We start from the raw sequence: 23,252 nt of genomic DNA on the forward strand, positions 1-23,252 counted from the left end.
TTTAGTATTTTTTTAATAGCACCAGGGGAGCCCCCCCTCCTAAATTTCGTTGTATGGTACCTGTACTATAATGACAATAAAGACCATTCATTCGTACAGCAGAGGCCGCTGTGGGGCGACATCGGTTGTCTTGTGTTGATGGTTTCATCGAAGGAGCGGTGGGTGGCGCTATTTCCCCGTTGATGCGAGGTTGAAATAGTTCTGCCCTGAAATGTCTTTTCGATTACACGGCAACAAGCAGTAGCCACACAGCTCCACACAGACACACATCATCCATTCTCACGCTGGTATGTTCTCCAACCGAGAAGCGAACACAAGCTTGTTTTCCACCAGGACTCTTCTAACTTCCAACCCTCGATAGATAGACAGTCATGCTCGCAGCGACAGCCTGGCGGATTTAGGTCGACGTTTGTCGAGATAAGAAACTACTACATCGAGACAACAAAGCATTGCTGTTTTCGGGTGGAAAGAGAAAAGACGGCATCCGGCCTCAGCAGAAGCTCCGAGGTGGGGGACTCTGGTCGGAACAACGCACATCGTTTCTGGTGAGCGTCCGTGCATGGTCCATTTCTCGTGGTTGTTGCAACAAAATTGCAACAATGAAACAAGTGGCTTGACCGTAAGCGAGTTAACTGGTTACATTAGGATAGACGAAACATTCTGTTGGTAACAATCTCCGCATTGTCACAAAATGGGGTAACAAGCAATGTTTACTTCACAGCGCTTGTGTGTGTGAATGGAGGCAGACACATTTGTTGTTGTGATAGATTTTTGTTTGTTTTTGGAATGTCCACTGGATACTCTAAATAATATATAAATAATATATAATTTAATTTATAATAATAATACAAATTATACCGATTGGAGGAAGGTAAAACTGTTTTGAGATACATTCATTTTAAATGATGAGAGAACATTGTTAAGGGCGTTATTACTATTACATTGGGAGATGGGCAATATGTCAAACCAGGCTTATGCATTATGTAATAAGTTGCATATTTGTTCCTAATTGTTCGCCTAAGTTGAGGCTCATCAATTCTGTCTGGTATGCATAGTAAGTGATACCTAACATGCACAGTCTGTCCCATATTTTCCACACTTCTGTTCTCCAAATTATTTATAGAGCAAAGTAATGTTACTGTCAACCAGACAGGCTTTTCATCTTTTATGTGCATGTCTGCATTTTTTAAAAACTACATTCCATTACCTTTTGTTGTTGTTGAAAAAAAAATGCAAAAGTGCACCAACATTCTCTTGGTGACAGTATAATTACTATTTTATTTTGAAAACCTTTTCAATATATATATTTTATGTGGTACACATTTCTTCACATGATGGACACCTGGCAGACAGGACGGTCAAGTCTCTGTCCTGTGGAGCAAGTTTAGAGGAGGATGTCTGTGCTGCAGGTTCAAGGGTCATCCCTGGTAGCCATTTGACTGAAGTTAACCCCTAGAAACGTCTCTCCCTCTCTTGTGGATTCATGTGAATGAGTAAGTTTGGCAGGATGTCCTGGAGGAAGACGTCATTGTTCTGAAAGTGAGCTCAGCTTGAGGACCGCCGGCAAGGGGACAGGGTGAGGAGGGCGGAGGTGGGGGGTTAGTTTGGAGTGCATCTAGCCTGGAGGTTATTTTTGTTGTACTGTTTTGATGATTGTAGTCAGTGTTAGTCAATGTGTACTGTAGCCTATAGTGTATAGTAGTAGTACATTTAAGTGGCAGTGATAGTGGTTTCTCTCATACGTGTTTGACAATTATGTCATAGCCCGTTTCTCAAATGTAAACGTATTTGTTGGCCTGCTTGCATGCTCTTGTTTTGCCCCTTATGTTCAGGAAATGTGGAGATTTGGAGCTTAAAGACCCCCAGCTATATGTGGTACCCCACTGAGGGCACTGGCGACAGAGTTAAGAGCTGATTGTCTTTGTGTTGATTTTACGCAGGAGCGTTACCTTGGTGAGGACTTTGGGCATGGTGGTAGCAGGGTAACATGACCCGCCGTGAAACAGCTGTAGCCTTGCAGTACTGATCCCCAGAGGGGTAGCGTGTGTCAGATGGTGGCGGTGTGTAATGTGTGGGTGGGTGTGTGTGTGTGTACTGTACATGAGTATGCGAGTGGGTGGGGGTGGGGGTGTGCGTGCACATGCGTGCGTGAGCATACTACTGGATCATAGTTTTGTGTGTGTGTGTGTGGGGGGGGGGGCTCATGTTTAACCGGCGGGACAGCTGGCTGAAGGTTAATGTGTCACCTCACCCTAGGGAGCAGCTGCTATGTCACAGGCACCACTCCCATCTATAGATAGCCATGAATACAAACTCTTCTGCTTTCTACTGTATTAAAATAAGGATTCTGGCACCGGGCTCCAAAAGCTGCCCCTGAAATGCAGTTTCAAACAAGACAACAAATGCTAGTCTAAGCAGATATAGCCTCCCTCCACTCCCCAACTCTCACTCGTCTTGAAAGTGAAACTCATCTCGAAGTCTCTGTCAAGCACACAGTGGCCATCCCTCAGTCATAGGGTCAGAAGGTGACGAACCTGTTTCATCTAGTCTTATTTCATCATTTATGATTACCCTGATGTTTCACAGGGGAAATAAGACTAGATGAAACGGGTTTAAATGCTCATTGTTTGGTCAGAGAGGATTGATGGATAAAGGTAGCTTTATGTCTTTCAGTATTTGGTACATGTATCCTAATAATGTGATCATACAATCAATTGTCTCTATGATTTAATCTCTTCCCGCTTTGAAGTCTGTTTTAGTCTGCTGTTTTTGAGCAGGTTATAGCTGGTTATATTAAAGATGTTTTGACGTAATTTGTTATGATTAAGCTAAGCTAAGTACACAACACAAACTCCAAGTCTGGTTTGTTAATTAATTCATGGAAACCCTTTCTCTCCGGAGTGACTCATCAGGTTTTCTGATGAATGGACCAGAGTGGAGAGCTGGCAAACCATAAATGGTTAATGTCGCTGTGTTCTATCTTAGTAACAGCAATTAACACAATTACAATGTTACAGTATTCTTGCTTTAATTGTAGCCTCTCCCTCTCTTACAAATGCCAAAGTAGAACATGTTCCTCTTGAAATAAACTGCTAAATTACTAAAAACTCTCTCTGGCAGAACAACAATTTTCACTCAACAATCAGTAGGACTTGCTTTGGCGTAAACAGCTTCTTCAGATGCACTAAAGCCCTAAGAATTGACGCTTATGTTTGTCGGCGGGAGGGAGGGTACGTAGCAGGGTTTTCCACTGATATTCTGATTCCCTCCCCCTGCCTTTATGGAAGGAGACTGGACTGTTGTTGTGTCTGACAGATATGGAAAGGCTATCGGGGTCTGGCTCCAGGGCAGTACGAGGCTGTTGTGTGGACAGCGGAAGGGATGAGAGAGCGAGGTAGGCTCGTTAATTAGTCTTCTCTATGATGCTAATGCCTAGCGCTCGGCGTGCAGCGAAGGCTGCGGGGTGTGACTTTACTCAGGGTCAACTCTTACGAGTCCACTCCTGGGTGATTATCTCCATAATGAACAAAAACAAGGCCCTTACAAAGGGGATGGTGCCTTTTATCCACACGAGAACAATGATGCAGCTGGTTCACCGATAACATCAGCGATTTACTGCCTGTTGTCTCAGCTTTTATAATAGATTTAAGTGTGGCTCCGCATGAGCAAACTAAGATCATTTACATTCACAATATCATTCAAAGGCTTTGTCTCTGAACCGTGCATGGGAACTAATGTATTTCCCCCCACATTTAGACATTGGGCTTTGCTAATGGTCTTTCAAAGGTACCCATGGAAATATCTATGCTACCTGTGGTATTTTCACAGACCTGGCTACATACAATCCCACACAATGGATCTGTGTCCGTCTTCCCAGAGAGTGGAGGATGAATGACCCTCTGACCGACAGTGTTATTGGGTCACAGCGAGAGCTTAGAAAGAGAGAGCAGTCTGTGCCCAGCCTCCCCTGTCACTCAGAGCGCCTGTTACCATGGTAGCAGTGTTAATCAGCGCCGAGTCTTATTGTCTTTGAGGACCGGGGGCTCTGCCATCAACCCTGCCTCCCTAACCACAGGCTCTGGTTAAGGTGCCCACTTTTCACCACTTTTATTTGTCACACAGACCCGTCAGCACAACGCCGCCAGCTCCACTCAGCCACTGACACGGGTGACGAGTGAGAATGGATGGTGAGAGGTGAATAGGGGCCAGAGGACGGAAAAGAGCAAGCGACAACAAGTGATGAAAAAAAACCAATGGACACTTGGACAGAGGGAGTCTTGTTCCACGCACATTATTTTGACACTGACTGTAGCAAAGGCCACTGTTCAGCTCGCGTCAAGGTCCTCATCCTCACCTGTTTCTGCGTGAGGATGCTCTGTTGCCATGCTCTGAACAGCCTCCCGTGGCTTTACAGGAAGCCCACTTCTCTCTCTCTCTCTCTCTCTCTCCCACAATGAGGTTCCCACAATAGAGCCTTCTCCTTCCCTCATGTCCTCATTGTCTGTCCCAGGCTAGAGAAGGCTGCTCTTTAGAAAAGCAAGGCTGAGCTCACCCATGAATCATGCTAACAGACACCGCTTGTTGTCCTCTATCCTCTCTCCAACTTCCGTTGTGCCTATCACAGAAGTGGTTGGGGGAGGGGGGGGGAGGGGGGGATGGCATTTTCCAGGCCTCGTTTCTCGGCGTGGCGGTGACGTATGGAGTTGTGGGGGGGTCGTGACCCCTCCCTTCCTGTTCCTGTGGGTGGCCCTGCGGCAGATACAGCGGCGGTCGTGTGACACGCTCGCCGCAGCCGAAGTAGGACAGCCCCAGAGGGCCCGGCCCTCCCCGTGGCTCGTGGAGCGCTAGCCTGGTGTCCCGGCTCTGCAGGGGCGGGGGGGGCGGAGCTTCCGCCCGCGAGGCCTTCGCCCTGCGCGCCTGTTCTCCCCTGCTCTCCCACATTCATTAGCACAATTACAGCCTGCTCAGGGCAACAGCAGTGAAAGGACAGCGCCTGCATTATCGCACGACTCTGCCTTTTGCTGTTTCTCTTTTTCTCCTACTTTCTACTCACATCCTCCCTCTCCCCCCTTCTCTCCACTCTCCTCTGCGTTGCCTACTTTTTCTCTCTTACACCCCCTCATTTCTCCCCCCACGGTCCTCAGCAGGCATACTGATGTGGAAAATGCAATTTTGCATACAGCTGGAGCGATCGCGGTTAGTCCCTGTAGGGGAAGTCATGGTTCATCATGATGGCTGGCTGGCTGGGTTGTGGAGGAAGAGGGAAGGGGAGCGTACTGTAGAGTGTGTGATGAAGGGAGACCGCGCCGTCATGCGACAGTGTCTCCAGCGAGGCATTGCGTTTTCAGCATGGAAAAGCAGGGGTTGCCATGACAACGCATCCGAATCACTGCCTGGGACCCCCCTTCGAGCCGGCTATATCCCCAGTGCATCTAGGGCCAGCTTACTTTTGGGAGAATGGATTTGGTGGGATCATATCCAGAGTCAGTGGATCCTTTAGCCAAGCCATTGGACAGACAAACGGCCCCGCCATGGAACACACTGGGCTCAGAGCCTGAACCGGAGCCTCCAGGAGTGTGAGAACGTTCCGAGCTGTGTGAAAAAAAAAAAAAACAGAGCTGATGTGTAGCGTTATGACAGGAGCTGGCTGTAACCTCCTGTAATGTCTTATCAGAGTTGTCTTAAGTGGTAGAGCTGAAAAGTAGGCCAGGAATTAGACTGCATCGTGAATCGGAATGAATAAAAATGTGTCAGTGAGTGGGCGCTAGCTCCAGACGTAGGCTAGTTCTTCCCTTCTGAGTCAGTGTAATATTTCACATCTCTCCCCAGCTCAAGTTCAGCTCTCCTTTGAGTGACGTTTGCGAGACAAAGGCTTGTTAATGGAGGGTGGCTCCCAGTAGTGCCCTCAGGCCCTTCTCTTGTAGGTTCATGTCTCTTACTCACCACCGCAACACAGACAGACACATGTCCGGATCTGGGATAGTACTAGTGTAGTGTTGTAACAACCCCGTCACTGTGTTTACCATCAATAGGGAAATGTCTGAAGTCTGAACTCTGAAATGTCTGAATCTGCTCTTCCTAACCACCACGTCATTCACTCCCTCTCTCCTCCGACGTGTTCTTTCTTTTTACCTCACTTGTTCTCTCACTTTCTCACACGCACACACACACACACACACACACACACACACACACGCACACACACACACACGTACACTGAATGCAGATGGAATGTGATGTGAACTGGATGCTGCCCACGCTAGTTCTGCTCCTTTCAGTTATAAATCCCCTGGTTTACCATCTGCTTGTACAGTTCTACTGGCATAATTCCATTCCATAATTCCATCCCTGCCAATACATTATGTTTTCCAATAGTGGAAATTAATTCCCCTATATTAGCAGTGTCATAATTATGCTTTGAGTGTTTGAGTTCTTGTTCACTCCAGTCAGACAACTTAATCTCATCATTCATTTATTTTTGCCAATATTTGATTTTCAAGAACGCTGAAATGTATTTACATTTTTCTAAATAAAAGTAAGAACCTTAAATCGGCTGCCGGCTTGTTACCCCTTTCACCAGCAGCTGTCACATAATACTGTGATCCCATCAGTTTCCACTGATCGCTTAGCTCGCGTTTATGAAGTCGCGAAAACAGAAGTCTTAATGTCGTAATGTGCCTCGTTGTCGTTCAGAGAACAGATGCCAAACTTCCGACATGTTTGATTTAATTATGACTTGGCATGGGCAGTCATCACTCAATGCTCGTCTCATTCACAGAACAGGATGGGTTGCTTGCACTGTTTGTCATCCAAAAAAGTCTCGTATTCAACATTCAGTCTTTTCACACATTCGGCCGAACACAGAATGTTCTTTTTTTTTGCTATTTTCTGCCAAATAATTTTGGTGGCCAAACTTTCGGTGCATCCCTACATTTTGGTATAGATGTGGGCATAGATGATATTGCCGGAGGTGTGTTGAGGTGTGTTTGATAGCTGTATTCTTTTTCCTTTTCACTTTGAAAGCACTATTCATTAGGGGAAGAGCCCATGGACATGTCAGGGCCTGCTCAGACCTCACAGTCAACTGTCTTGTCAGATAGTGTGCGCTCCTTTTGACACGCTCACTCAGACCACAAGATAAACACTGCAGCTGTTATGAAAGACCCATGGTGTACAATCAGTACCCCATGTAGCCACAAGATGTGACTTCAGGGTTTTTTTGGGAGCAAGTCCTCTTGTTTCTGTGTGTGTGTATTCATTTGCTTCCCCTCACTCTGTGTGACTACTGTCTCCACAGGCCTCCCCTTCCTGAGAGCTCTATGGAGAAGATGAAGAGGTTTAAGCGGCGCCTCTCCCAGACGCTGAAAGGCAGCCAGACCATCGACGAATCTCTGTCTGAACTCGCCGAGCAGATGACCATCGAGGAGAACGGCATGAAGGACAGCGGTGTGTGTTTGTGTGTGTGTGTGTGTGTGTGTGTGTGTGTGTGTGTGTGTGTGCCTGTGTGTGAGAGATAATGGGTTTGTGTGTGATAATGGGTTTGTGTTGAATTAAATAGTCTGACTGATTGCGTGAGTTTACACCCTGTTCATGCAGTGCACAAATTAGGGATGTCCCGATTAGGGCTGCACGATTTGGGGAAAAAATCGAATTGCGATTATTTGGACAGATATCGCGATTGCGATTAATTTGCGTTTTTTTTTTTTAAATAGCAAAAAAAAAAAAAAAGGAAGTTTTTGTAAAGTGTGGCCATATCTCCGGCTAGGAAGGTCGTATCAACGTGCAGTTTGTTTGTACGTCTTCAGGGGACTTAGAGGCTCCCTCCTCTAGCACCCCCACAGCCCGAGCTACGAGTGAAAGAACTAAACTTACATTGGGTTGCTTTAAAGTTGGGTTGCTTTAAAATCAAGCTTCAGATTAAAACATGTGATGGAGCATTACTAACCTGACTCAGGTAGTTTGTTTCACACAACCATCTAGGAAAGCTTAATTGGAAGCTGTTTGGAAAAGGGCAGGTACTTTCAAAAAATACTTGGCAGGTGATTGGATGAATCTATCTATCACCTATTTTCATTGACGTTCACGTTCATTGTTGACGTTCATTTTTGACGTTCATTGACGTTGACGTTCATTGACGTTGAATCCGACGCGCTGTATGACGTATCCGATACGGGTAGTGGTGGTCTAGTGAGTTGGACTTGTGATCGGAAGGTTGTGTGAGTTCAAATCCCGCCTGAAACCACACCACTACTAGTGTGCCCTTGAGTAAGGCACTTAGCCCTCAGTTACTCCAGGGGGAATGTCCCTGTAATTCGTAATTGTAAATCGCTTTGGATTAAAAGCGTCTGCTAAATAGTAAAAAAAAAAAAAAAAAAAAAAAAAAATCGCAGGCAAATCGCAGGCTTTGCGATTAGCTAATCGCATCATTTCAAATCGCGATTTCGATTTAAAATCGATTAATCGTGCAGCCCTAGTCCCGATCCGATATTGATATCGGATATCGCCGCGATATCGGTCCTGAATGCTGGATCGCAGATCGCACCAGAAAAAAAATAGGCTGCGATCTGGCGTGTCACTCACGTGATGACAACAGTAGTAGTCAGTGGTCACATGCATGAGAGTTGGCTAGTAGCTACCTGTGTGTAATGAGTCTCACAATGTCATGATGCTAGCTGGTGAAATCATAAACCATTTGCTTAAGTAATTTTTCGGTTATTTACATAGTCTGAAACTACAGATGGTAAGCTTTCAAATGATGCGTCATACATTGAAATCGGAAAGAAATTCAAGACGACACAAGCATTTGAATGTTGGTGCATTCAGAATGCGACAGGAGAAAAGTGACTGACCAAACCACAACAACAAACGCTGCTAGCGGCTAACAGCTAACAGTGGTACATCGCTAGGAACGTCTAACTGCGTTTTTATATCATCACAACATACTGAGAGAACATGGACATGCTAAAAACACATAACTACATTCTGAATGCATCCGTTTGCGCGTCTGTTTTCAGTTTAGCGCTGCCTCTCTGGGAGCCCAGCCCCAGTTCATCAGCTCCCTCACCTCCACTCCCATCTTAACTAGATGAACACAGTCCTTGCTTTTGAACACGTCCTAAAACGAGAGTATGTTTACAAGTCATTATCACTTACTGGTAGCCTCCGACAAACGAGAACAGTTAATCCAATCCACAGATTATAAGTATTTAGTGATGGTTAAACTGTTTTTTATTATATGGACTGGGTACAAAAAACGAAAACCAGATATTGTTGACACTCCTTCGATTCTGCGACTGGTTTCTGGTCTCACCAGCGGGCTACACTTTTAAAAAGGGTCCTATAATTGATTTGCCATTTGTAAGAGAAGATAAATAGAAAACAAACCTGAAGGCACTAAAACTAGAAATCAGACAGTAACTCTTTTTTTTTCTACAATGCTGAATGCTGCAGTTTAAATTGTTTTAACCAGTTGGTCACTGAGTACTGCAGAGTACTGTTTTTGTTGCTTGAATAAAGGCTGGCAGTCTTTAATAGCCAACTGTTGTTGTGGACTATACTGGGGAAGTATTTGTTATTATTCAGGAGTAAAACAATAAATACTAATATCGGATCGGTATCGGTATCGCAGATACCTGAAGCCCAGGTATCGGTAGTGAAAAAATGGGATCGGGACATCCCTAGCACAAATAATGTCACTATTACTTAATGTTAGAGGCCATGGAAACTTGTAGCCTGTGAGGCGTCAAAACAAAGTGAAATACGCTACTGGTTATCACATAGCTGATATGTACTGCATTGGCAGGGAAAGACTGTCTTTTGCTGCCATGGGGTTGCTATGGTGCTCAGTGTCTGGAACATTCTAGAGTTTCCATGACATTTCCACAGCGACTTGGATGACTCTGTGTAACCAGCTGGGCATCTTGATGCACATTTCTCTTCTCCTTTCCTCCTCCTCTCCTCTCCCCTCAGTCAGTTCCTAGCCCAGGCTTTATCAAGGCTTTCCCCAACTTCCCTCTCCCTTTCTCCTTGAGACCATTTGTGGTTTTCCCTCTCTGAGAACTTTCTAAAGAATTGAGCTTTCTTTTTGTCTAGTGCTTAACTGCAGGTCAGACCTGACTCTTTCTGTACTCAGGGACAGATGAGGATGTGTGTGTAGTGTGTGTGTGTGTAGTGTGTGTGTGTGTGTGTGTGTGTGTGTGTGTGTGTGTGTGTGTGTGTGTGTGTGTAGACTACAGGGGATTGAGGGTTACAGCCTGTGCAATAGTTAGTAGGAGAGAGAGCACACACAATGGAGTGGCCAGATGAGATCAGAACTGCGTGATTGGGATGAATTCTGGCCCTGATCCGATTATGTAACACAGTCAAGCCGTGTGACAAGAGAAGAGTGGCATCAGGAGTTGGATTCCCTTTGTGTGTATGTGTTATCTCGTAAATACTGCATATGAGCCTGCGTGGGCGAGAGAAGAGATTGTTTGTGGTCATCTGTCGATTTCCTCTCTGACCTTCCATGTGCACATTTCTGTAAACAATCAAATACCTTCACTTCAACCGATATACCAAAACACATTTTAACGTCCTCATAAAACACTCTAAAACTCGAAAAAGTGTATTGTCAACCGGTAGTGAAGGTTATGGTTAATGACAGTTGGATTTAACAGTGTTCTACCCCTTTTAACGGTCTTTACCATGTTGTTTTACCCAGTTTCCCTGTCTCCCCCCCACCCAGAGCCCATGGTGAGGAACGGCCGCCCCCCCTCGTCCCACAGTGTCCACTCCTTCCTGCACCAGTACACAGGCTCCTTTAAGAAGCCCCCACTGCGCCGCCCACAGAGCGTCATAGGTGGAGGCCTGGGCTCCCTCATGACCATGCCCCGCAACGGCAGCCGCCTCGGTGAGACACACACACACACACACACACACACACACGTACACATACATGTTACCTCAGTCATCCAGTGCTATATTTAGTTCCATATCAACTAGGGAAGGGTGATAAAATGAAAAGAAAAATAAAGAATTATCAATTTTGTTGGAAGAGCATTGGGCTAACAACACTTTGGTTGTGGGTTCGATTCCCGCTGGGATCATAACTACTGAAAAATAGAGGGGTCCTCTCACTCAAGCTCATTCACTCACACAGACACACTGGGGATCTTTTCACTTTTCTTTGTTTTGTTGATAACTAACATGCCTTCCAGTTTGTTATCCCAACTGTCCAACATTTTACCAAAAAGTAAATCAGAATCAGATTACATTTTCTGGATTCCATCACTGATCGGTTTACAGTCAGTCAATATTTTTTTTTACTAATATTACTGAAGTATCATAATAAACACTTTTATGGCTTTATCCAAAGACATTTTGGCTTTATACAAAGACATTTTGATTTTCTAAGAAGGCCGCCTCCTTTTAATTTCATGCATACAGAAAAACTGCCTATCGTACTATTTTTAGCTGTCTAGTATTGCCTTGAGACATTTTGATTCTGTTTAATGTTCCAAAAAGAAATAATTTTATATTTTTAAACCGCAATGAAACCCTCTGGTTTCTTCAAGCTTCAGTCCTAAGCATTAGAGCATTATTTAGTGTATATTGTGATACCTATCGTTATCGAGCTATATTAATTATTTTATCATAATAACATCTCTGGCCATATCGCCCAGCCCTAATTATTACTCAAACATTATGCCTTCTTTTTGGTGAAAGATCAAACTTTCCCATAAAACCAGTTTATTCCTTTTCTAACAGGATAAAGGAAAAAGAAAAAACATGCTATGTCAGCACTGGTATGAACACCAGCTGTGTGAGTCAGTGATTGATAAGAACAGAGGGGCCTGTAAAAGTGTGAGGGACTGTTATTCTTTCCATCCTTTTCCCCTGCTTGATGTCATCAGGCGCTGCTGAACGAGCTGCCACTCCCTGGTCTGTTTCCACAGTCCTGCCCTCTCCCCTGGCTCAGATTACACTCTCACCCACTCCTCTCTGGTTCCTCCGCAGGGAGAACGTACACAATCCTAGAATGGCTGACATTCCACTGGTCTTATCATTCTAAGGGCTCATCGCTGTCATTCTCTCTCTCTCCCCTCATCCCCATCTCTCTCTCTCTCTCTACCTTTCACTCTCACCCTCTCCCTCAGACATCGTCCATGAGAATATGAAGATGGGATCTGATGGGGAGAGTGACCAAGCATCTGGGACGTCCTCCGACGAGGTGCAGTCCCCCACGGGGGTGTGTCTGAGGAACAGGGGCAACCGCCGCATCTCCATGGAGGTGAGTCTGACCCCCCCCCCCCCTCCCCCATCCTACCATGCCTCACTCAGGGCCAGGGAAATATGGGAAAAGGAGTTTGATAGATATTTAGTTGGTGAGATATGTAGCCTCTCTTAAAGGACAATGACAGTTGAATGGAAACATGTGTTTTCATTAGTTACCTGTCTTTTTTTGATTGATTTTATTTTATTCTTTTATTCAACCATTGTCATCCAGTGGCTGAAGTTCTCTCACGCATCCAGCTAATTGATTCACGAGTCTTGGTTGCACTGCCAGGTACGCAGCAACAGTATACTGTAGGTTATTTTATTTTCTTTATCACTTGAGTTGTTATTGGGTTTCAGCATAGACATGGACAGAACATCATATCTACATCTTAAATTGTAAAACAAAGGGTAAAGAAGCATAGCATAACCCCTAAACAGAGGGGTAAAAAAGTGAAAAGGAAAAGAAAATAAGAAGAAATAAGAAGTCAGGAGGAGTTTCAATAAACATGTTACTGGTAATATATTCTGAATGGGTATTAAATTAGAAGGTGTCACGTTTCATACAAATGTTAATTTTTTCCCAGTATTTTTCAAATATATTGATTTTGAGTCTCAAAAGGTATGTCATCTTTTCCATACCAAAAATGTCTTGGACAATTTCCAGCCACTGTTCAAGCCAGTTATACTGTAGTTTATTTACCTCAGCACGGTCTCAACAGTCTCAGCAGAAGCAGTCTCACTACCTGGTCACGGCTTCTCACCCACCTGGCGCCCCGCTGGTGGAACAAGCTCCCCACCTCTGTCATGAATGCAGAGTCACTCTCTATCTTCCGAAGACCCATATCTTCAGGCTACCTTAACTGTCCCTCCTGAAATCTCCCCATCCCCCTGTTCAGTTTCTCTACTGTATATTAACAAACAAAGAACGTCCAGCATTATGGCATTATAGCATTATGACTGCCAATGGCCCCTGGCCCGAGCAGAGATTACTTTTCTTGCGATCACCGATGGATAGATGATTCACTTCCTTAGACAGATGGATTTGTCGCTTTGGATAAAGGCGTCTGCTACATGCCAAAAACGTCATGTCACGTCTCCCTGTCTCGGCCCAGGCTGTGAAGCAGATGCAACGCATATCCTCGCCCTGTGTCACACCAGGCACCCGATGTGGGTGTGTGTGTGGGTGTGGGTGTGGGTGTGGGTGGGGGGGTGTGGGTGGGGGTGTGGGTGGATGGGTGTGTGTGTGGGTGAGGGGGTGTGGGTGTGGGTGTGTGGGTGTGTGTGGGGGTGTGTGTGTGTGTGGGGGGGGGGGGGGTGTGTGTGTCAGCAGCAGCAGCTAGAAAAAGATGAGCAAGTTGTTTATCAAATTGTTCAGATGTCCTCATCTGGCCTGTCAAGGTCCAGGGAGGATGGTTGTCAAGGCTACTATCTTCCTACACTATGAAGGGATTCCAGTGTATTAAGTGCCCTTGAGTGATGTACGTCAGGAAAGGAAGTAGCCATTGAATTGGCCAGCAACGCACATAGCAACTAGACCCTGCAGGAGACAAACAAAACAGACAAGGAAAATCAATGTTTGTTTTTTTGGTGTGTTTTTTGGGGGGGCCATTGGCATTGGCCACATCCAGCGATACCATGATGCCAACATATGATGTATTTGTTTGTATAGGTCAGGGGTGCCCAATACGTCGATCGCGATCGACCGGTCGATCGCAAAGGTAGTATGGGTAGATCGCATGGCATTGAACAAAACGGGGAAAAAAAAAAAAAAAGTTCGCCTATCAGCCATCCTCACTATGGCTTTTGCCACTTGATTGACGTACAGGTAAGCCAGTCTGAGATGTGATATTTTCACCTACACCTAACACGCGGTTCACCACGCATGCGCAGTCAACAGCACCAACTACAAAATACAAAATACCGGCGAGACTAATTACCTAGTTAGCCTTCCAATTTCTACTATTTACTATATAATACTAAATAAAGGCTATGTAAATGAGTGGGGAAGCTGGACCAAGTAAGAAACCAATAACGTATAACTTCCATCCAGAATGGGAGGAGGACTTTTTTACACAATGTGATATTGGAAATGCGTCTGTCTGATCTGCAAATCTACGATGGCTATTTCGAAGAAGGGAAATGTGGCAAAAGAGCGAAAAACGTACGGCTGCAGCGTGACTGACGCTTCTTATCGCGTCAGTCACGTTCTTGTTAAACACAAGAAGTCATTCAAAGACGGCGAAATTGTGAAAAAAGTTTCTTGAGGCTGCAGATTGCCTTTTCGATGACAGATCCACAGTGGCTGATGACACCTTGCAACCAGCTCCTACAGCCCTGACTACTACAAACTAGCTGCCTCCTCCCAGTGCCAGGTCTCCCACTAAGGTAGAGAAATGCATTTATTTCCTCCTTTCAAACTAGGGAACTACCTGTTTTGTATCTGGTTTACTTTTCTGTTTGTTGGATCAGTAGTTGGCTATGGTACTGCAGACTGGCTGTCAGTGTGTGAGTGAGAGAAAGTGAGTGAGTGTGTGTGTGTGTGTGTGTGTGTGTGTGTGAGAGAGAGAGAGGGAGAGAGAGGGGGAGAGAGAGGGAGGGTTTGTGCTATGGCTCCCTATGCAGACTGGCAAATGTGTGTGTGTGTGTGTGTGTGTGTGTGTGTGTGTGTGTGTGCGTGTGTGTGTGTGTGTGTGTGTGTGTGTGTGAATGTGTGTGAGCGAGAATAGCAAAGAGGGAGGGTTTGTGATGGTCTTCTCCTGTGGCTGTGTGACAGAGAGAGGGAAAGTGTATTGTGAGTTTACTATGCAGGCTGGGAACTGTGTGTGTGTGTGTGTGTGTGTGTGTGTGTGTGTGTGTGTGTGTGTGTGTTTGTAGTATGTGCATGTACGTTTGCGATGTTGAAACTAGACTGGTAGATCTTGGCAGACTGGCTACTTGAAAAGTAGATCTTGGTTCCAAAAAGTGTGAGCACCCCTGGTATAGGTTATTGACAGAGTATTAAGAATACTCATGCTGGTTAAAGGCCCAGGGAACTGCATGTTCTATACTGCCCGCTGGGCGATCACCGGGGGGAGAACGAGGGGAGATGTTGTGATTGGAGAACAGAGGTCCAACCCGAACTGTGTTTATTGGTTGTTTTGAGCATCGGTCACTGGGGATTTGCTGTCGCTGCTTTCAAAAGTGTTCATGAAAAAACGGTTAAGCAGCTTATTCCGTGGTGGGAACATGAAACAACACCTCTCTCTCTCTCGCTCGCTCGCCACAGTTTCTGTGACTATTTCACATTGGATTAACTAGCGGCGCACACACACACACACACACACACACACACACACACCACGTAAGCACACGCACAATCACACATACCATATACCAGAGTCTAGCCATGTGTTTTGCTGGTATGAGGGCTGTTATTGATGTAGCGCAGTGGGAGAGGAGCGGCTTCTGGTGTGTGTCTCCTCCACTCTCTCCCTGTGTGCTGGTGGCACTTTGTCACAGTCGTCACCAAGTGGTGACATGTACCCAGCGGAGGAGGGGATTCCCTTGACTCAGCCTCCTGTGGTCACATATTGTCATTTATTATATTGTCGAAGCAGGAAGCAGCAGGGCGGTTTGGAGATTACATCACTGGGATTACTGTAATGCGCTCCAGATGGGCCATGTTGCAAGAGATTAGGAGAGGCTGATTGGACAACTGGACACGGGGCTGGGGGGGGGGGTGATTCAAAAGGTCAGGTGACCGAAGGCATCCCTTGTTCTGGGGGCAGATAATATCCAATCCCGGCACTGGAAGAAACACAATCACCCAATAGGATTCCGTATCCAAACATCACTACGAAGGACTATTTGTTTGGCAACCAGATGAAAGGATACCTCATTATCACGGCCGACTGACAGGCAGAGGTCATAGTCACGGTCAGACAAAAACCAGACGAGGTCAAATCAACTGGATGGCGTTCTGGCATGTAGGGGCGGCTACAGAGCCGGCATCTAATGATCGTAAGGTCGGCAGCTCTGCGGTTCGAAACCCGGCGGGCCGCATGTCGAAGTGTCCTTGAGCGAGGCACTGAACCCCTAATTGCTCCAGGGTCGCCTTCTATGGCTCTGACCCCTGGCCTAGAGCATAAAACACCTTTCTTGTACTCTGTGCAATGACAAAGGTTGAACCTTCTTCTTCTTCTTCTTCTTCAGTTGCAGATGACTTCAGGCCTTTAGTTGTTTTGACAGTGAAAGTTCAGGGTTGCATAAATACACTTAAGTTACAATTTTCTCAGTGTTACTCGAGAGCTACCTCGCGCGGGGGTGGGAGTGGATTTAAAGCAGCCAGAAACAGGGATTAAAAGTAATCTAACAAATACAGGAAATGCATGATGGGAAGTCTCCAGGCTGTGCTGTGTTGTGTGGTGTTCTGTGTTTGGGTCTTATGTAACAAATCATCAGGCTCATGATTTGGGACTAGGCTCCTCTGGGAAAGACTTATCTCCAGAGCCCTTAGGGCCACCCCTCATTACACACACACACACACACACACACACACGCACACACACACACACATACACACACATACACACACACACACACACACACACACACACACACACACACACACACACACACACACACACACACACACGCACACACACACACACGCACACACACACACACACACACACACGCACACACACACACACACACACACACGCATGCACACGCACACACACACACACGCACACGCACACGCACGCACGCACGCACGCACGCACACACACACACACACACACACACACACACACACACACGCACGCACGCGCACGCACACACACACACACGCACGCACACACACACACACACAGTTGACTAACGGAGGCTAAAGTAGCCTGCTCATGAGGCTAGCATCAAGTGTCTGTTGTTTATCCAAGGGTCTCCACCATCTTGTTTATGGTCTCCCAGTATTTATTTAGAGCTTTACTATGTTTACTCAGGGGTTATACTGTTTTTCCAAGGTTGACACTGTTTTCACGGGGTCTCTGTTGGTGTTTTGTCTGCGTGTGTGCCTGTGTGCGTGTGTGCGTGTGCAGGACCTGAACAAGCGCCTGTCCCTGCCAGCTGATATCCGGATACCCGACGGTTACCTGGAGAAGCTGCAGCTCACCAGCCCGTCCTTCGACCAGCCCCTCAGCCGCCGCTCCCGCAGAGCCTCCCTGGTGAGAGAGAGAGAGAGAGAGAGAGAGAGAGAGAGAGAGAGAGAGAGACAGTGAGAGAGGGAGAGAGAGACAAAAAGAGGGTAGACAGACAGAGGAGTGAGCGAGAGAGAGGGAGAGAGAGAGAGACAGAATAAGCTCACACCTCGCCTCTGGACTGTCTCTTCCACTCAGCCTGTTGTCATCCGTTTACGTTTCACCTCAGAATTTGCTGTGTCAGCAAGCATGCTAGAATAATTGTGTGCAATGTGACTGTTTACGTGGCTGCATCTGTCAGTATCAGAATGGGGGAACAGCGATGTGCACTGTTCAGTGAATCACATGCTTCCACTCACATGGCCCCCCTCAGTATAAAAGCCAGAGGTCCAGTGTTAGATGAAATTAGCCACTGTCAGTGGGGGTGGGGGGGGTGGTTGTGTGTGTGTGTGTGTGTGTGTGTGTGTGTGTGTGTGTGTGTGTGTGTGTGTGTGTGTGTGTGTGCTAATGAAGACATGAACCTCATTACAATGCTGTTGACTCCTCTCTTTCAGTCCGAAATTGGATTCGGGAAGCTGGAAACCTACATCAAACTGGACAAACTTGGGGAGGTATGTGTGTGGTGCTCTAGCTTGCTTGTCTTGTTCACACTATCATCTATCATACGCTTCCCCTCCTTAATCTCTCCTGGTCACACAATGTCCCCGAGTCTACAGCTGTTCATGTTGTCATGGTAACTGATTGGACACTGATGTATACTCGGGTCATGTCCAAACGAACCCGGGTATTTTTGAAAATCTTTATTTTTCTCCTTCATTTAAAAAAAGAAAGAAAAAAAAAGAAATCCCGTCCACACAAGCACTGTTAGAGAAAATATCTCTGCCTACACGAAAATGCAAAAACGATTATGCTTACATAAGCATGCCAGGCCAGTAGGTGGCGCTATAACGTAGTGGCCTCCGTAGAGCATTCTGACACCTCTGTTCCTCGTTATAGTGGAATGACACAGGTTAGAATCAGCACTATTTTGGCCAATTCCACCATTGCATGAAATGTCACCTCTGGATGATGTAGACAAAGGAGATAACGTCTACATGTAAACACCGAAAACGGGAGTTTCTAAATAACTTCACATTGGAAGGAGTTTTCCCAAAAGGTCTGTTTTCAGTAAACGAAAACGCTGTTTGCGTGTGGACGAAAGGCCGAAACGCATAGAAAAAGCAACATTTTCAAAATCACTGTTCGTGTGGACACTTCACTGGGTCACACAGTTCATACAGACTTAGCTCTCCCAGTCTGAGCTGACACTGCTAGTTCTCTCATCTCCCCCCCTGCAGGGCACGTACGCTACGGTCTTCAAGGGGAGGAGTAAACTGACAGACAACCTGGTGGCCTTGAAGGAGATCCGTCTGGAGCACGAGGAGGGAGCGCCCTGCACCGCCATCCGGGAGGGTGAGATGATAACCTCTTACCCATGTCTACTGAAACACTCCCTGTCCTCCACCAGCCTGAGTCTATACCAGAATACTAGCAGCATATCATTATCTCAAGCAAAAGCAGATATTGTGATGATTGCCATATGTCTTACCTATTCAATCACTCTCATATGATACTGTACAGACATTCATTATACAATACCATCTTTATTGATCCATTTTTGGAAATGATCATTTTGCTGTCACAGTTCCCAGCCCAACTACACATGTATTGATGACTGGCTGGGAGCAGCACAGCGTCAGTCACAGTGCGGTTAACAAGGGTTAAGTGCCTTGCTCGAGGGTGCAACGAAGTTATTGAGACCGGCGTCCCTCGGATTGCCAGCTCACACCGATCCGTCCGACATTTCTTATCTCACTCTCTCCCATCTTTCCTCTCCAGTGTCTTTACTGAAGGACCTGAAGCACGCCAACATAGTGACGTTGCACGACATCATCCACACAGAGAAGTCCCTGACGTTAGTCTTTGAGTATCTGGTGAGAGCAACAACAAAGCACAATCCCTCCTTTTATTCCTTGTGCAACCTGACAGAATACATAATGTTAACATGGGTAGAGCACCTGCATATTACATAAAGTAGCATGTGATGATTCAAGTCAAAAGCACAGCGTGTGATGGTACAGTGTGAGGAGCGGCTGTGGTGATGTGTTGCTGCTGTGTGTTCTGTGGCCCTGGCCTCTTCCTGTGTGACTGAACGGCTCCGCTCCCCTTCCTCCCCTGCAGGACAAGGACCTGAAGCAGTACATGGACGACTGCGGGAACATCCTGAGCATGCAGAACGTCAAGGTGAGTCTCCACAGCACAGGTTCCCTGCCAGGCCCTGCCTCCAGGGACACACACTTCAAGGCTTCTGTGTTACACAAACATCCTCACTCTGCCCTCTGCTGGTGACTAGTGGAAAGTCAAGGTGTAGAGCAGGAACTAGTACGTACTTCTTTTCCTATCACCTAGATTTAGATATCTCTGTTTTTATACCTTTTCACTGAACTAATTCCTGACTTGGATAGTAATAGTACCTTTTAGAGATCTAACTTTTTTTAAAAATTATTATTCCTGGTTCCAGATTTTCTTACTCCAGATCCTGCGAGGACTGGCGTACTGCCACAAGCGGAAGGTGCTGCACAGAGACCTGAAGCCCCAGAACTTGCTCATCAACGAACGAGGAGAGCTCAAACTGGCCGACTTCGGTGAGACATTTCCCCTGAAAGATACGACAGGACGTTCTGGAAAAAAATAGCTGGGTTAAGTCGATTTCAGAGAGAAGCTTACCCCCACGTGTTCCTTTTGTACCGAATGTTTGTCCAGGTTTGGCCCGGGCAAAGTCCGTCCCCACGAAGACTTATTCAAATGAAGTGGTGACGCTGTGGTACCGGCCACCAGACGTACTGCTGGGCTCCTCAGAGTACTCCACACAGATAGACATGTGGTGAGTGGGCTGGTCTGACTGGGAACTGTTAGACCTGTGTTAGATGACCTGCTGAGACTAAAGGCCAATGCACACAGCGTGCGATTTCTGTTGCGCGTCAACATTCCATTTTGAAGTTTGAATGGAAGTCTATGAGAACATCGCATTTCAACACACACGGCCCCGATTTTAATCGCACGGCGAAAATTCGATTCCATTCATTTTGAATGGGACAAAGCACACGGCGTGCGAGTTTTGTCGCACTGTCAAATTTGTGCTTTTTCCCATTCAAAATGAATGGAATCGAATTTTCGCCGTGCGATTAAAATCGGGGCCGTGTGTGTTGAGATGCGATGTTCTCATAGACTTCCATTCAAACTTCAAAATGGAATGTTGACGCGCAACAGAAATCGCACGCTGTGTGCATTGGCCTTAAGACTCTATGAGACTCTGGTTTATGTATTTAGAAAAGCCATTTGGTCCTTCAACAGTCATTGTCCTTTATCCTTCTGAGCTATATGCTAAAGCTAGCTAATGCCATCCTAAACAGTGTCCTTGATTTGGTTTTCAGCCAGAGATGTCCAGAGTGTTAAATGAAATGTGTATGTTAGTTGGTGTAGCCGTAGCTTATTTCTTGAATAAGTTAATTGACAGTCAGTCTGACCTGTTGTGCTCTCTTACCTCAGGGGGGTTGGCTGTATATTCTATGAGATGGCCACCGGCAGGCCCCTGTTCCCTGGCTCCACAGTGGAAGACGAGCTGCACCTCATCTTCAGGCTGTTGGGTGAGTGCTGCCATCTGGTGGACGGAATCACTACTGACTCTCTACATAAACTACCATAGTTATGGGCGCTAGCAGTGTAAAAGCTCCCGGCTGCGATGATTAATGCCGCTCACTGACTCAGGGTGAATGTAATGTCTCCCACAGGCACCCCCACAGAGGACACCTGGCCGGGGATTTCCAACCTTGACGAGTTCAAGTCCTACAAGTTTCCCAAGTACAAACCCCAGCCCCTCATCAACCATGCACCACGGTAAGACTGACCTGGGACCTGGGAGTGGATCGCGGGGGGTGGGGGAGGTTAAAGCGGGGTTAGGCACGGCAGTTCCTATGTTACAAATTCCACTCCACTTAAGTCATAATCTTTGTGTTGATCAAGCCATTTTCTTTTCATTTTTTCATTCCAATTAAATAGCTCCATATCCAGATAGAGACAATTATATGCTGCTGCTATTTCAACTGTGGTACTAAGATTTTACTTTTAAACTAACGTGTTTCAAAACCAACCCAAATGTTCTTTAATAAGTGACTTATCTTCCACTCAAACTGTTCTGTTTCTATCAGCCATATTCTCGTTGGAAATGAGATTGTCTCATGTATTATACCCAGGTAGAACACGTTCTCTATCACTGACTATTACTGTAGTTGGTTCTAAAAGAGCTTTAGTGAGTGAGACTTTAGTTTAGTTCAGTGTGTGTGTGTGTGTGTGTGTGTGTGTGTGTGTGTGTGTGTGTGTGTGTGTGTGTGTGTGTGTGTGTGTGTCTGTGTCAGTGTGTGTGTGTGTGTGTGTGTTGTCTCTGTGTCACTTCCTGTAAGGAAATCCTGTGGAATAAGAGTTGGCCACCACTCCTGAGTCACTCCCATTCCCTCTGACACCTTCTGCTCTCTGTGCTTCTCTCTCTCCACTCCTGAGTCACTCCCATTCCCTCTGACACCTTCTGCTCTCCGTGCTTCTCTCTCTCCTCTCAGGTTGGACACTGACGGCATCGACCTGCTGTTGGCGTTTCTCAGAGTGAGTCCCGTTACTGGGTATTACTGACTCGGTGTGACACATTTGGCACGGTGTAATTTGGACACACATTTTTTAAAAGAGAACTCACTGGAAATGTCCAGATGAAACATATTAAGAGTAGCACCAAGGAGTGCCTACAGTACCGCCTGTTCATCTCTCGAGGAAGGAATAGATTTATAGTGCGTTTCTGGAACAAAATGCTCCTGGAACAAACTCCCTCCCTGAAGAAATCAAACAGGCCCAAACCCTTAAAATATTTATATCTAAGCTAAAAACCTTCTATCAACGTCTTTTTTCCATTAACTATTGTCTTTTTAAATGTTTTATCTATTTACTTTCATTCATTGTAATTGTAATTTTCTTATGCTCCTCTTGCTGTATTTTTAAATAATGCATGTAAAGCACTTTGAATTGCCCGTGTTGTATGAAATGTGCTACACAAATAAACTTGCCTTGCCTTCTGTCGTTGCTTTACAGTACGAGTCCAAGAAGAGGATCTCTGCGGACGAGGCGATGAGGCAGGCCTACTTCAGGAGCCTGGGGCCGCGCATACACACACTGCCAGAGAGTGAGTGATGAGATGGCAACAGGGCTACAGACTTGGCAGGCTCTTGTTACGGCAACAGACATGCACATCCAGAGACAGCTGCAACACTGTAACAAAGCTTTTACATGTCCTGGTGGAACACCCTTGCTGTTGGGTGTTCTGTTTTTCCATTATCTTTTTGTCTCTGACCTGCTGTGTGTGTGTCTTTGGCAGGCATATCCATATTTACACTGAAGGAGGTCCAGCTGCAGAGAGATCCTGGCTACAGGAACTCCTCTTACCCCGAGTCAGGTGAGTGTCTCAGGGATCAGTCCTGGCACCTCTAGATATTCCCTGTTTACACACACGTCTGTCTCTGAAAAATTCAGTTAATTTTAGTTTTTCATTTGCTGTTTTTCCCCCCCCCCCCCTCTCAGGCAACGGCAAGAACAGAAGGCAAAGCATGCTCTTTTAGGTTCTTTGAACTTGTGTGTTGAACAGAGGAGGATCTCTTGTACAGTTACACAGATGGATCGGTCCCTGAGATTGATGTTGGCAGGGGGGTAGGACAACCCCCTCTGTGTGCCCCCCGTACT

General features: G+C 46.1%; 1 protein-coding gene across 1 annotated transcript; it reads left to right on the plus strand.

The window, feature by feature from the left end:
- The first annotated feature begins 464 nt into the window (after positions 1-464).
- Positions 465-23,213, plus strand: LOC308170236 (cyclin-dependent kinase 17-like). The gene is made up of 17 exons (XM_080545004.1): positions 465-545; positions 7,298-7,446; positions 10,727-10,891; positions 12,138-12,271; positions 17,337-17,462; positions 17,990-18,046; positions 18,773-18,887; positions 19,314-19,408; positions 19,656-19,718; positions 19,996-20,119; positions 20,238-20,358; positions 21,024-21,121; positions 21,266-21,371; positions 22,088-22,130; positions 22,608-22,698; positions 22,891-22,968; positions 23,094-23,213. Exons 2-17 carry the CDS (start codon positions 7,320-7,322, stop codon positions 23,129-23,131), a joined length of 1,581 nt encoding a protein of 526 aa, XP_080401130.1. The 5' UTR covers positions 465-545; positions 7,298-7,319; the 3' UTR covers positions 23,132-23,213.
- Positions 23,214-23,252: the final 39 nt, after the last annotated feature.

Source organism: Nansenia antarctica (genome assembly GCF_963989245.1).
Source record: "Nansenia antarctica genome assembly, chromosome: 14".
NCBI classification, from domain to species: Eukaryota; Metazoa; Chordata; class Actinopteri; order Argentiniformes; family Microstomatidae; genus Nansenia; species Nansenia antarctica.